General features: G+C 40.5%; 1 protein-coding gene across 3 annotated transcripts in view; it reads right to left on the bottom strand.

Moving 5' to 3' along the window:
- Positions 1 to 13,387, bottom strand: part of LOC137344559 (AMP deaminase 2-like) — a 126,065-nt gene that overhangs the window by 11,628 nt on the left and 101,050 nt on the right. For all 3 annotated transcript variants that reach the window (XM_068007602.1, XM_068007603.1, XM_068007604.1), the window contains 6 exons: positions 12,406 to 12,569; positions 11,032 to 11,158; positions 9,865 to 10,028; positions 8,707 to 8,827; positions 6,959 to 7,132; positions 4,851 to 4,961 (listed from right to left, as the gene is read on the bottom strand). In XM_068007602.1, coding sequence (XP_067863703.1) covers positions 4,851 to 4,961; positions 6,959 to 7,132; positions 8,707 to 8,827; positions 9,865 to 10,028; positions 11,032 to 11,158; positions 12,406 to 12,569 — 861 coding nt within the window. The remainder of the gene's footprint in view (positions 1 to 4,850; positions 4,962 to 6,958; positions 7,133 to 8,706; positions 8,828 to 9,864; positions 10,029 to 11,031; positions 11,159 to 12,405; positions 12,570 to 13,387) is intronic.

Genomic DNA, 13,387 nt, shown 5'->3' with positions numbered 1-13,387 from the left:
TGGCAAAAAAGTGCAGTGTCATAAGAACAAACATTCCATGATCAAAACACTTCAAAAAAAAATCTGAAGCCATAAAAACAAAAATCACATTTACTCCCAACCTTTTGTTCCTCTCAAGTTGAATCAGTCAAATAATTTGGGGATCAAGTCAATTATATCAAACCATCTCTAATTCCTGCAATGGTTCCCCCAAAAAATCAAATCATTTACAAGTCAACCACTTTGCCAGGAAAATTTAACAAAGTCTGAGGTATGCAAAAGAACATTTGTAACTAGTTTTATCTTAGTGAGAAAGAATGCAACTGAACCAACTGCTTGATAGAAGTTTTTGAGTTTAAGTATCGCTAATGACTGCACAGGCTCAAATCCAGTGCCAGCAGCTTTGGTCAAATCCACCGCAACTTTGAGGTGGCAGAGGCAACCGTTTCGGGAGTGTCAAACCTTCTTTGTTTGGGAAGGACAGAGCCAGAAAAACATCTCCAGTCTGTGTGGAAATTTCTAAAATAAAACCAGCCACCAAAAACATGCTTTTAACAAAACTTAAGTTCTATTCCTCCCTGTTGCCACAACTTGGTTCTGTTTTCTGACCTGGAGGCAAAAGATAAGGCTCGCAAATGAATTTTCAACAGGACCAAAGCAAACGCCAGTATTCAAGCCTTGATCCTATCCCTGTCGCCCCCACTCTCCCCATTGAGTTCAGGCCACGGTGAACAGTGACAACTCCAAATCTATATCATTTTGTCAGTGACATCAGCTATGCCACTTTGGGGTGTCTCAAAGTAACTCATCACCCACACTGTGTGTTTGGCAAAACATTTTTTTAAACAAACACAGTGTTTCTTTTAAGCACTCAAATCTCTTTAACTTTAAAAAAAATTATACATCCCTTGTTAAATCCCCGAGTGAGCTGCCCTACTGGGTAAGTGGAATTGTGTGGACATAGATTTCTCTGCATCTGCCATCAATTTCACTCCATGATCAGCTGACATGAAACAGAACTCAAGTTTGGCGAGTTCAACAGTATCTGTTTTGATCCCAGGGTGATGGAGAGTCTCACTTCTGAAATCTTTTACCTCAAAAGCATGGGTGAGAATTGGAAAAACTAACCAGCAACTCTTGCTTAAAGTCCCTGGCTTATTTTGTATATTATCAGATTATAGGATTCTCATATGATAAATTATTGGGAATAGATACCTCGGAAGAACTACAGGGCCATAATCTAATAGAGGGGTTCAGATTACCTACATGAGGAGAAGAGTTCATAACAGCCGTCTGAAATTGGATAGCAGTCTCAATCACACCACAATGCCCAATTTATAATTTATACAGTTACAACTTAATTGAAAAGTGTTGTTCCTTCTTTTATGTCGGCAGCAATGGGAAAGGTCTGGGAATTAAAGGTTTATTTGAAAAACCTGCAGCTGTCTGGCAGGTAATTGCGCATTCGATTTTTTTGAAGGTAGGAACCTACTGATTTTTAAACCTTAAGGAAATTATGCTGATTCTTGTTCCACGGTCTGTGTTGGCCTTGTATTTAAAGCAGCCCACTCGGTCTTTCTGATTCACAGATTAGATTATCTAACCCACAAGGATTTCAAGTGTTTGCATTATCTGGGACATCCACAAATGGTCCCTGTGGCCAGTTACTAAATATCATCTCCACATCATAAATATCTAGTGGAATAGACTGTATGACCACACTAATTAAATGAACTGATGGAATGCAGTAGCTCCCTGCTTTCCATTTTTGCACTGCAGTTCTTGTTGCTGAATTGCACATTTTAAATCTCCCATTACAGCAAACTTAAATCTGTTAAATGTTCGACTGCAGACAACCAAGGGCAACTTAAATGCACTTTCATAAGATGTGCAATAACAATCATTTCTACTCCCTTTTAAGTTTAAAAATTGTACTTTAGCTTCACAACTTTATTAAGAACAAAAAAAATAGTATTTTTCACATCCTCAAGACATCCCAAAGCGCTTCACAGCTAATGAATTACTTTCTAAAGTGTGGTCCCTGTTGTCACATAGGCAAATGTGGCAGCCTACTAGGTCCCATAAAGCAATGAGGTAAGTGACCAGTGAATCAGTTTTAGTGTTATTGGTTAAGGGATAAATGTTGGCCAGGACACCGGGAGAACGCCCCTGCTCTTCTTCAAATGGTGCCACGAAATCTTTTGCATCCTAATGTCTGATCCAAAATGCAGCATAGGAGCATAGGAATTGCTGGATGAAAAATGTCCAAGGTTCATCGAGTTCGCCTTCTACCATCCTGGTAGTCGCATGATACAATGATAACTAATCATGGCAAGCAATCTTTATCAATTAGTCTACAACAGACCCAGACATGAGGCGAGGAAAACCTCCCCAGTGGTGGACAGCTTTGGGAATCATAGGTCCACAGTCACCTGTTCCTCCCAAGCATGCTACACATACCACATGTCATGTCTCAAATTACTCATATACTGTATCCCAAAAAATTACTTTCTGTAAGAAACCTATCTAATTTGCATTTGAACGAATCAACACGATCTGCTTCCCCTGTCTCCCTGGGTAGTCTGTTCCATAGATTTACCACTTGCTCACTTCCTAAGTACTGCACAGAATTGTCAGCCTAGATTATATACTCAAATCCTGGAGTGAGGCATGTGCCTAAAGCCACTTGACTCCAAGGCAAGAGTTCTATCACTGAGCCAAGCTGGCAATCAAACTGTCCCTTCCTCATTTATTGGGACTGCTGGCAAGGTAGTGCTGAACTACGGATTCAATTACTGGGTGCTAATTCGACAAGTCCAGTTTCATCTGAATTGCATCCTTCGTTCCTGAAAGACACCTGATTTGACAACCAGCCTAGGAATGGATAAATCATACAAGTAACGGACTTTGAGAATCAGTCAACATTGGGGGTTCCAAATTCCAGCCATAACAGAGTACAGTGACCATCCTTGCTATTCTACTTAAACATTGGTTCACAAACTTGTTACATCTGGATATACTGGAGTGCAGATTTTCACTGTCCCAATTACTGAGGACCTGCCCTTGAATTAACAGTGGGTTAGGTAAAAGTCTCCTCCTGGTGGTAGCCAGGCAAGCATCTCACAGAAAGAAGCCTGAACCCAATGTTTTTATTAATTTACACTCATTTGGAGTGAGACTCGCTCAAACTGATTTAAAAATATAACCTATTTTGATGCATGTTATTCTTAAATGTAAACCACTCCATACATTAAATGGGTTTGAAATTGGCCTCACTCATTACTGATTGTAAGTCTTGTCTCTAAAGTTTCCCTGATGTTAACAGCTCTATTTGAACACAGTTCCTAGTGAAAGGAATTGACAGCGAGAAACAGTCCTTACAATCTGGAACATGCCACCCCACCCCAAACAAAAATTTACTCAAATCTTGCTGGACTAGACTTCTATTTGTTTTGCCGCTATAGTTTGTGTTACAAAAGAAATTGTTGCTAAATACATCAATACCACATTAGAAAATGTTACATCAATTACTATCTAATCACAAGGCATTCATTTGCTAGTAGCTAATATTTCTGTAGTTTATAATGCTCAGTCACTTTATGTAGCCATTATGGCCAGGATTAATCAAGATCAGTATTGCGGTCATCTCTTTCCTTTTGCTATGCTTAAGGTTTTTTTTAAATGTAGGAGAAGAAACATACAGGGTTTTTCAAAATGCACGTTTTGACTTCCAAGTTAATACTTTTGATCTCCTTGGAGGAAACATATATGGTGTGAGTAAACAGGACTTCTTGAATTGTAACGGTTTCCCTCAGGAAGCCATTATCAGTTGAAGTTTCTGTGCACCACTGAATTACTTCCTGAGAAAATTACAAAATGAATTCAGAAAACATCTGGCATTTAAAACAGAGAGATAAATAAACTGAAGGGAGGAACAGCAGATAACAGATACACATTATGCTAAAAAGGTAAAGGAACAATTGCACTAGAGTCACACAGTGAGGCTGTGGTTAGATCAGCTAAAACAAACATGTTGCAATGTAAGTAGCTCTGATATGGGGACATTACATTGCCCATTTGCAGTGCACAATCTAGTTAGGCAGGAGTGTCCAAAATAATGGCCCAGCTGCCTATATGTGGAATAGCTATTCAGAATGCAAAGATATATACATTATATTTAAAATTTTAAACAACACAAGTTAGATTGAAGGGTGAACTATAAGAGGGTCTCCAGGTGAAGTAGTATTAGGTCAGTCCTATTGCTCTTTCAACAATTCCAACAGCATTTGGCCAAGCTCCAGGACTGAACCACTCAGCTCTGCAATTAAATGCAGGGTCTAACTTTTCCCAGAATAAAAAATTGAAAATGTGAATAGCCATTTCTCCAGCCCCCCTCACCAATTCCATACTTGACAGGCAAGGTGGTCTATCTTCTACCAAGTCTCTAGTGGTTGGCTGGAGACAGAGGATCTTTGCAGGCACTTTTTTCCACTCTTCTCTGCGGTGAACTATGTGACAAGGCATCATATTCCCCCCCCCCCACCCCACCCCAAAACCAAACCCTGGGCAGGACACCAGGGAGAACTCCCCTGCTCTTCTTGGAAATAGTGCCACGGGACCTTTTACATTCATCTGAGGGGCATACGGGGCCTCGGTTTAACGTCTCATCCAAAAGATGGCACCTCCGGCAGTGCAGCGCTCCCTCGGTACTGCACTGGAGCGTCAGCCTGGATTTTGTGCTCAATTCTCCGGAGTGGGACTTGAACCCACCTTCTGCCTCCGAGGCGAGAACGCCACCAACTGAGCCACGACTGACACCTGATTCAGCAAAATTCTAACAAAAGTAAATCGAGCATATTATTGCCAGTTACCTTGTGAGAGAAGCCACTCATTAATACACTGTTCCGTGCCAGCTCACACATGTCGCAAGAGCTCAACTTCCACACCTGGGCAGCAATACTGTATTCTTCCATCAGCGGCTCCTTAGGAAAACGCAGCAAGGTTAAGATCAGAAGTTGTGCAGCAAATTTCAAATAAACAGGCCAAGAACTTTCAATGGACCTAATTAAGGAGACAGTAGTTCAGCTCCAGAATTCAACTGAAGGATCGCTCTCTGGGTCCTACACTACAGTGACAACTGGCAGAGAACAGCATAGAGTAGAACCAAATAAGCCTAGTGACTCCAATCAGTGGAATCACCGCAGCGGAAGTTACATTCAAGTAGGCTGAAAGATAAAATTACAGGCAAGCTTAAGATGGGGCTTTCGCAGAAAAAGGCTATTAGCGGATTTCAGCCTTCCTTGAAAACACTGCAACATCCCACCACCCATTCTTAGCACCAGTCATTTTATCAGAAATAACAGGTTAGTGCTTCTGAAGCAGTGCATTTATTAAACCCACTTTTATACTGAGACTTCTGTTTAAATCATTTTAAGGTGCTGTTACATTTGTTGCTTCTCTAGTTTGGATCACTGGAGTCCATGCACCAGCTCTCTGTAATTATATTTCCAAACATGCAGGTGCAGCAAGCAGTTGGGAAGGCAAATGGCATGTTGGCCTTCATTGCAAGAGGATTTGAGTATAGGAGCAAGGATGTCTTACTGCAGTTATACAGGGCCTTGGTGAGACCACACCTGGGAGTATTGTGTGCAGTTTTGGTCTCCTTACCTAAGAAAGGATATACTTGCCATGGAGGGAGTGCAGTGTAGGTTCACCAGACTGATCCCTGGGATGGCAGAACTGTCACATGAGGAGAGATTGGGTCGACTCGGCCTGTATTCACTCAAGTTTAGAAGAATGAGAGGAGATCTCATTGAAACATATAAAATTCCGACAGGGCTAGACAGACTGGATGCAGGGAGGATGTTTCCCCTGGCTGGGGGGTCCAGAATGAGGGGGTCACAGTCTCAGGATACGGGGTAGGACCTTTAGGACTGAGATGAGGAGAAATTTCTTCACTCAGAGGGTGGTGAACCTGTGGAATTCTCTACCACAGAAGGCTGTGGAGGCTAAGTCACTGAATATATTTAAGAAGGAACTAGATAGATTTCTAGACACAAAAGGCATCAAGGGGTATGGGGAGAGAGTGGGAATATGGTATTGAGACAGAGGATCAGCTATGATCATATTGAATAGCGAAGCAGGCTCGAAGGGCCGAATGGCCTCCTCCTGCTCCCATTTTCTAAGTTTCTAAAACTGGCTCCCATATCCCAATGGCAGAATTATAGGCCAATTACAGAAGGGACAAATATAAAAGTGCCTTTAAGCTGCTGTATTTACATTAGAGCACACACAAGGGCAACTTGCAGACTGGTTCTAGGCACAATTAATCTTCAAACGTGCAAAAGCTTGAATTTCAGGATTTACATCTAGACGTATACATTACGGACAAATATATTTTGGGTCACTTATACTGGGGTAGTTCACAGTGGGGATCCATGGGTATTAAGCTAATCCTGAACCAAGTACAAGCAAAGCAATTTTCTAAAACTAGATTTAAATTGACGTGGTTTAATTCTGAATATCTGCGGTGGAAACGAGATGAAACCAAATGGGAGTTTGTCAGTGACAATAGCCTATAGTGTAAACGGGGCTTAAAAGCTGCAAATCTAAACTAAAACACTCAGCAATTCCAGACCAAGGGTTTCTTGCAACTCACAGGGAGCTTACAGCTTCTGATCATGAGTTGATGGAAACGAAATGTCAGGTCTGTCAAATCTCATTCATTTGGAACAAATACATGACCTACTTTCACAGATCCCAGGTTTTTAAAAAAGTAACTACACTTCCATTGGGTTAAAACGGCTTTGTGATTTGTCTCACTCTTTTGATTATAAATCTCACTCCCAACATTTCTTCCATGTTGATGGCCATTATCATTTGGTTTAGATGAAACTGTGGCTGGAGAATAGCAGTTGACTATTGTACATAAAATGTAGTTAAGAACCCTGTGATTACCATGCCCAATTGGTTGCCTTACCTTGGTAAAGTGAAACTGCAGAGGATCATCAGTGGAGAGAGATACCACTAGGCCTCGGGAGAGATACTCTGGCAGTGGGTTTCTATGGTAACTCAGAAAGAGACTATTGTTGCTTAGGGGAGACATTGCAATTCCAATCTGAGCCAGGTAGTACAGATACTGCAGCACTGGAGCCTGCAAATTAGACACAACAATAAACATTCCAGAAGATACCAATGACATGTGATCAAATTCACAAAAAAAATCTTTAACTTTACATTTTCTAAATGAGCACATTTCTTGATGAATAATTCTCTAGCATTGACATTCAACTTCTCCACTCTGAGCACCAGCATGCAGAGCAAGCACTCCTCAAGCCAGAGGTAGCACTGAGAAGATGCAGAGTAAAGGTCTCCTAACTGTGCCTCAGTGATCATAACAGCACCAATTTTTCCATTCCCCAACCATCCACTCGCATAGCCTCACTGAGTGAGCCTGCCAATCAGTGGCAAACTGCAGTCAGCTTTGTGCTGTGGATCCACACTAATTAGCAAAAATCCCATTTACAAAGGGACTTTGTAGCCAGCAGAGAGAGAGCGAGAGAGAGAGACTGACTGCCTGGATTCAAATCCACATCCCACAGATGAAGGTACAATATCCCAAACAACTATGCCACCAACTCCTTTTATCCATTTTCAAATCAGAACAGTGACAATACTTTTATTTTTCGTTCTGCAAATTGCAGTATAGAATCAACACTGGGTTGAAATCATGCTGTGTGATATTAATAATGAACAAGCTAACACATTTTATGAAATTCCTCTCTCCCTTATTTTGAAGAATATTTAAAATAAATAATTGTTAAGATAGCAGACAAAGGGATTGCTAATATCGCAGAATGCAAGTTCAGCTCATGTTTTACTTTTCTACAAAGTGACTAAAACACCACTGCAGTATCATAGAGGAGGTGAAGAGTCCAGGAGGAAATAAACCTTAGGAACACAAGTCATTTACTGCAGCTGGTGTAGAATATGATTTTTCTTTAAGGTCTTTCAAAATTTCAATACAACAAATCAGAAATTGGACAGATTTGTTTTTTTCTTGTCCCGCCAATTTTCTCCCCATTCCTCCTCTCCTGGAGGTGTTGACTCCCTCACAGTGGTACCTTGCTGAAGTGGCCAATATTCACTTAAGTGCCTAGATGGTGACTGAGCCTAGGCACAGAGTGTCATCAGGCTTTCCCACAGCAGACATCATAGTGAGCTTCATCCTGTCCTCATCCAGGCAGTAGCTGGTAGGAGTTACTGTATCAAGGCCAGCAGCCTTGCTATGAGGCTTGCTATGCAGCCTATGCTATTTTGCCTTTGCTAAGACCAACTGTACAAATTTCTAATGCATAAAAAGGCAGAGGGATATGGGCTTAATGCACAGATAGAAAAGAAACAGAAACATCTTTTCAAATCTTGAACAGGTGAAGCAGCATGAGGGTGCTCCAACTCCATGTATGAGTTAAAAGCAAGTTTCTTTCCACAGCATTTGTATCCGATAAGTTCCTGATCTTAACCATGCTGAACGAGAAGGTGCTGAGCACAAATTGGGCATTTCATCACATGAAGGGGGTAAAATAGGATCAATGCGGTCAACTTCTATGCTAAGTACATTTGCTGCACTTACAGAAGATACCTCATGTACAACCAAGCTTTGTAACTCAAGTGCGATGTCTTGTAGAACGATCTTACTTAAATCTCAGGCAGTGCTTTTGTCCGTACCTTTCGGAGCAGAAGGCCATGGGAAATATTCTGAGAAAGCATGAATCCAGATATGAGATGGTGGATAGGACCAGCCTCTCCACAGTGTGGCCGTAAAACAAATGTATTGAATCCCCTCTTCCTGCAAAAGAAATAGCAACAATGATTACAGCTTTGTGCTAATATACTTCCAAAATTCACACATCAAACAAGTCCCTCATTAAAACTTCACACTCAAAAGTTTAAAATCCTGATTCCACATCTTAAAATTTGAACTCACAGATGCATTCAAGCAGAAGCTAGATAAACTAGATGAGGGAGAAAGGAATAGAAGGATATGTTAATAGGGTGAGATGAGGTAAGGTGGGAGGAGGTTCGTGTGGAGCATAGAACTATTGGAATGAATGGCCTGTTTCTGTGTTGTAAAATTCTATATAATTCTGTGTAACTTCCCAAATAATGCTACTTCCCCATTTTTGCCTTTTTGTACTGAACACAGCTGCGATCCAAACTATTGTCACTGGAACAGCCGACTGAAAACCTGAAGAGCGTCATATATTTTCCGATAAACTTGAGTTACACACCATGAATATAAATCTCTGAAAATTAGAAGTGCTTATAAGATTTTTTTTAAAGATGGCTACCAATTGTTTAGTCTATTGGTTCACTAAGTGATTATATTTCCATTAATGAAACAGAAACTGAAAGCCAAGATCTGCTTTGCTGCATGTTTTTTTGTTCATTCTAAGTGACATTCTACCAAAAGTACAAGTTAAAAAGGAAAATCAAGAGTGATAGAAAAAAAATGATCTTGACTTTTCAATTCCCTTTCCCTCTACACAAATATAAAAAAAAAATGTTGGTTTATTTTTCTGTCAGAAAGAATGTGTGTACTTTATTAATCTTGGATGTCTGCTGGAGAACTTCATGTTGTCAGTCTCAGTTAATAGTGAATTTTAAAATTCCTTCAGAGCTGTGGGGTCAACATGCAGGAGGATGAAGGATGTAGATCAGGAGTCAATGCAATGAGAGTCAGTCACTGCCAGAACAGTCATATCCATCACCAAGCTGACCTCTTCTGACTGGGAAATGTAAACTGTAGGGAGGAGTGCTTTAAAGCTGGTTCCCTTTAACATTCTAAAGACGAATTACAGAAATCATTTGGAATCTAGCCCATACTTGCGGAGATGATTCAGGACCGTCATGTTAGCATACATGTAGTAAAGGTAATATGCATATGATGGGTTATTGTCTTCTGTCCAATTCACGGGTAATGGGCTGTCTGCATTAAAGATGTGATGTTCTGGTTTGGACTCATCATCGACACTATCAAAGCCCACAACCTGTAAAAGCAGACAATCCCATTCATTTCATATATTCTTCCAAGTCTTTTCCTTAAAGCTATTTAAGATGATGGCGGTACAGGGAGTTCTCTAGCATGCTGCAAGACAGCTTTATGTCTGTGAATTCATCCCTTAATTCCCTGATCATGGCCATAGCCATAGGGGAATGTACCAAGATAGTCTCAGTGCACCATGATGAGAGGAATTTAGAAATTAAAGGGAGTCACACTAGGCCACAGTGAAACTGTTTACACGGCAGTACTGGAAGAGTCCGGATTGTGTCTGTCTGACAAAGAATGGCATATGATCAAGGTAGAGGAATTAAAATGAAATAAAACATAGTAAATGTGGGAAAAACTTGATTTTAAAAAAATCCATTACAACATTTGCACATGAACCCTCCCAAAAATGTTCATTTCATTATCTGCTAAAAAGGGCATGTTAATTTCTCTATTGATAGTTGTTAAGTTCAGTTGAGTCTTCCTTGAACTTTACTCCATAACATTCAGCATCTGTTTATTTAACATGAACCAAACATTAGCACAGCAGCCTGGTCTAAGTGACTTAGAGCATGCAACACACAAGAGATTCAAATAGCACATAAGATGGGTTCAAGATAATTCTTTATCAATGTCATCTGAACCAGAGATGTGCTTCTCACTTGTAGCAGTATCCTGTGCACTTATTTTTTTTTAACAAAGCAATCAAAATACCAAAAGGAAGAATTTTGGAACTGTAAAAGGCAACACAATGATAATGATGTTTTGTTATATGATTCAAACTGAAGTAGCAAAGCTTTTATGAGGAAATACCACAGCCTTGTACTTCTAAGTAACATAAACATAATGCCACGCCATGGCAACTAAAATCCACGTTTAGCACTGCATTTTCCTGCCTCAAGTCATTGTAAAGTGGCGCAAGCTGTGGCTTTCATTCTGGAGACACTAGTAATTCTGACTACAGCACCCTCATCCCACTCGAGTTACATATTCAATTTACTCACATGCTGAAGGAACAGGTGAAGCTCTGGGTGATTGCGAGGGTTAATTGTCGCTTCAAAGATGGGAATAAAAATGTTCTCCAACATGTCTTGGAAGTTGCACAGTTGTTTCTTTGTGTGGAAGACATCACTGAAAGTAATTTAATGTGAAGTTGAATAATTCATTCCTACAATGGTTCCACAGCATCCATTATCTCAGCAGACGAGTATGGATTTATACCAAGTGCTGAAAGGTTCACTTAGGTGCTTTATATAAATCAAATGCATATTAATGTTTCCATATTATATATAAAAGATTGAATCAAAGAGGTCCCTTGTGCTGAAACTTGAACAATTCTCAAAGCCGGACGATATCCAAGATCATGCTATGAATAGTTTACAAGTTATTAATTAATAAAACCACAATGGGAAGTTGACACAGTAGACCAGAAAATTTGTTCTTCAGAGTTCATCTGGGTTTGCTTTTCATTAATACATGCTGATGGTGATAAATGACTAAACTAATGAGTCCAAATAAAAACATTCTGCAGAAGTGAGGATAGAGCTCAGTCAGATCATTATTAATCATAGGATTCACCACCTTTTAAAAATGCAGTTACAGCTGGATAGTTGGAGGAAGAGCAGACGTCAATTTTCAACATTTTACAGTTTACAGCTTTTTGTAAGATGATACGTGACCAACTCCTAACCCCAACTAAAAATACTTTATGTTGGTGAAGTGCTTTATTATTGCATATTACAAGAAATTAGCAACTATGGGACACTTAGCTCACAGACAACACTGGTTCACAGTACACATGTAATTTCATTTAAAAGTCAGGGTGTCCAAACTATAGCCGCACGGACACTGGTTGATCTTCCTGAAAAGCCCCAATGAAGCAGCTTCTATTTGTATTTGGACGTCTCACTCTGCTGAGCATACTTGTTTAAATTCTGTGGGCCTGATGGATTAGAAAGATCTATTTCTCCCTCACTGGTGAGAAATTTCTGTATCCACCTGTAACTTAGCCTAAGAGGAGTACCTTCATGTAAAATCTATGTACAAAAAGTTCATTTATAATACCACGAGGTCGGTTGTAATTTGTCTTACAATTGGTTATATTTGCGAACAACACAACCAAGCGGCCTGGGAGATTAAATGGGACATAGGCTGGGACGCAAGACAGATGGTATCACATTGGTCGCCTGTTGTACACTTCGCCCCAAATTCTGTCCCATTGACTTCAACACAGCTGAATATTGGGGGTGCGGTATAACGGTCGGCAAATGCGATTCTGTCCAGGTCCAATTTCACCCCCATCAAGCTTGGATAGCCCTGATTTAAGGTAATCTGGAGTTTTTAGTTCTCGCATCTTTACAGCACAATGTAATACTTACAAAAGCCGTGGTATCTGCACCAGCCAGCACACATTGTTGGAATAGACTTCGTGTTTCACTGCCCACTTTGCCAGTCGATCCCATTCATCCCGGGAGCGACCATATACGGACAATCGCAGCTCGGCATTCTGGTACTTACTTTCTTCAAGATCTTCCATCACTTCCTGTGAAGCGCAAGAACGGACTTCACAATGGTCTTGTTACAGTTATAAATATTTAGAAATATTTTTCAAGGCAAGACTCGCTTTCTTCCCTTCCCCTTATCCAGCAAAACACACCACCCCAGACAACCCACTCCCAAGCTGCCAGATTTGCTCTGATTTTTTTTTTGTTCATGGGATGTGGGCGTCGCTGGCAAGGCCAGCATTTATTGCCCATCCCTAATTGCCCTCGAGAAGGTGGTGGTGAGCAGTCTTCTTGAACCACTGCAGTTTGTGTGGTAAACTGAGTGGCTTGCTAGGCCATTGCAGAGGGCAATTAAGAATCAACCATATTGCTGTGGGTCTGGAGTCACATATAGGCCAGACCAGGTAAGGACGGCAGGTTTCCTTCCCTAAAGGACATTAGTGAACCAGATGGGTTTTTACGACAATCCAGTAGTTTCATGGCCACCATTACTGATATTAGTATTTTAATTCCAAATTTTATTTTATTAATTGAATTTAGATTCCCCGGCTGCCGTGGCGGGATTTGAACTCATGACTCTGGATTATTAGTCCAGGCCTCTGAATTACTAGTCCAATAACATAACCACTATGCTACTGCACCCGAACTGGAGGTAAGCCTGTCCCTCCTCAGGATTTACATTTATTATCTCTGTGCATCATTGCCATTTCCACAATATACGCATTGAGTCTTGACACCTCCCCGTTCAGCAAGATTACGGAAATAGTTTCCTTGAGATCGCTATGGCAGGATAAGCATTCTATTAATTTCAATAGCAAACATAAGTGGTGGTAGCATTGTGCTGGAGAGCCAAACA

The sequence above is a fragment of the Heptranchias perlo genome, chromosome 27 (genome assembly GCF_035084215.1).
Source record: "Heptranchias perlo isolate sHepPer1 chromosome 27, sHepPer1.hap1, whole genome shotgun sequence".
NCBI lineage: Eukaryota > Metazoa > Chordata > Chondrichthyes > Hexanchiformes > Hexanchidae > Heptranchias > Heptranchias perlo.
This window is presented reverse-complemented; position numbering and strand designations above follow the sequence as displayed.